Below are 2078 nucleotides of genomic sequence, written 5' to 3'. Positions count from 1 at the left end.
AGTTGCCATAGAGACTGTAGGTCCCCAGAAGTCTAAAATATTTACTCTCTGGCGCTGTTGACAAAATTCTCTCCACTCCCTGCTTTCCAGGCTAAAATCCCAGGGAGGTGAGGGCCGAGCCCCGGCCTGCAGGCCTGTCAGCGGGAGCGAGCCCTGTTTATATTTGTGGTTGGTTAACCCATGTCCCTCCTGTTTCCTAGTAATCAGCGGCCTGCGACCCCGATGTGTCACTGATCAGGAGCCTTCCCTGCGGCGGCGCTTCATGCCCCAGCGGCGCCCGGCCCAGTGAAGCCCCCGTGGTGTCCAGCATGGCCGCGCTGCTCCTGGGCGCGGTGCTGCTGGTGGCCCAGCTCCAGCTGGTGCCTTCACGCCCCTCCGTGCCCGGGGCCGAGCGGGCCCAGCCGGCGCCCCTGCGGCCCCTGAGCGTCCAGGACCAGGCCCGGGAGGGCGCGGCCCCCAATGGCTCCATGCAGCAGCTGCCACAGACCATCATCATCGGCGTGCGCAAGGGTGGCACCCGCGCGCTGCTGGAGATGCTCAGCCTGCACCCCGACGTGGCGGCCGCCGAGAACGAGGTCCACTTCTTCGACTGGGAGGAGCACTACAGCCAGGGCCTGGGCTGGTACCTGCGCCAGATGCCCTTCTCCAACCCGCACCAGCTCACGGTGGAAAAGACGCCCGCGTACTTCACGTCCCCCAAAGTGCCTGAGCGCGTGCACCGCCTGAGCCCCAGCATCAGGCTGCTGCTCATCCTGCGGGACCCGTCGGAGCGCGTGCTGTCCGACTACACCCAAGTGTTCTACAACCACCTGCAGAAGCGCAAGCCCTACCCGTCCATCGAGGAGTTCCTGGTGCGCGACGGCCGCCTCAACGTGGACTACAAGGCGCTCAACCGCAGCCTCTACCACGTGCACCTGCAGAACTGGCTGCGCTTCTTCCCGCTGCGCCACATCCACATCGTGGACGGCGACCGCCTCATCAGGGACCCCTTCCCCGAGATCCAGAAGGTGGAGCGCTTTCTGAGGCTGTCGCCGCAGATCAACGCCTCCAACTTCTACTTCAACAAAACCAAGGGTTTTTATTGCCTGCGGGACGGCGGCCGGGACCGCTGTTTGCACGAGTCCAAAGGCCGGGCGCACCCCCAGGTGGACCCCAAACTCCTCCATAAACTCCACGAATATTTCCACGAGCCAAACAAGAAATTCTTCGAGCTCGTTGGCAGGACATTTGACTGGCACTGATGTGCGATGAGTTCTAGGCTCCGAACTCTCCGGCTGTAAGTTCTGGTGTACATCTAGGGGGAAAATAATTTTAAAAGGGCATTGAAGCTATAATTTATTTGTAAAATCCATAAATTACTCCTGTACAGTATTAGATTCACAATTGCCATATATACTAGTTATATTTTTCTACTTGTTAAATGGAGGGCATTTTGTATTGTTTTTCATGGTTGTTAACATTGTGTAATATGTCTCTATATGAAGGAACTAAAAGATTTCACTTCCAAAAACGTCTGAGGATGCCGTCTTTTTTTTAATTATTTTTTTTTTAACTTGCCCCCAACTCCAGCTAGCTCTGTGCCCCGGAACACACATTCTCGCGTTACTTAAAACAAACTTTTTTCGTGGGTATCCTCTGCTCCCCTCCCTTCATGGCTCTTTTTAATTTTTAATGCCTCGCTGTGGTCATCACATTTAGTTTCTACTTGCATGGTGAGATTTATCTCCACAGAGATTATTCTTTGATTCTTGGAAGTTCAATTTCACTTGCTCCCACTTTAGCAGGTACCTGCCTGTGAATTTTAACCCCGTGTGAATTCAAAGTGAACCATGCAATATGAAGACTTGCAGAATTAGCTACCAAGTAGGAGTAGGCTGCTTGTGACAGACCCCTGCCTGGAAGAGCGCGTGCTTCCATTGCTGAGCTCAGCACTAGGCGCAGCCTACCATACGGGTGGGTGAAAGCTCTGAGAAATGGAGGGATTAAACCACGGGCCTTAGCAATGGTCTTGGGGCTGTGTGCTCTGTCCCAGGAGGCAAGTGGTCTCAGAGAGCACTTGAACTAGGAAAGAAGCATTG

General features: G+C 54.8%; 1 protein-coding gene across 1 annotated transcript; it reads left to right on the top strand.

The window, feature by feature from the left end:
- Positions 1–204: 204 nt before the first annotated feature.
- Positions 205–1560, top strand: HS3ST1 (heparan sulfate-glucosamine 3-sulfotransferase 1). The gene has a single exon (XM_037529750.1). It carries the CDS (start codon positions 309–311, stop codon positions 1239–1241), a length of 933 nt encoding a protein of 310 aa, XP_037385647.1. The 5' UTR covers positions 205–308; the 3' UTR covers positions 1242–1560.
- The last annotated feature ends 518 nt before the right edge of the window (positions 1561–2078 follow it).

Source organism: Talpa occidentalis, unplaced genomic scaffold, assembly GCF_014898055.3.
Source record: "Talpa occidentalis isolate TD23 unplaced genomic scaffold, MPIMG_talOcc4v2.1 talOcc4.6, whole genome shotgun sequence".
NCBI lineage: Eukaryota > Metazoa > Chordata > Mammalia > Eulipotyphla > Talpidae > Talpa > Talpa occidentalis.
This window is presented reverse-complemented; position numbering and strand designations above follow the sequence as displayed.

Coding starts and splice junctions, on each gene's coding strand:
- HS3ST1 (XM_037529750.1), top strand. CDS start 309: ATGGCCGCGCTGCTCCTGGGCGCGGTGCTGCTGGTGGCCCAGCTCCAG.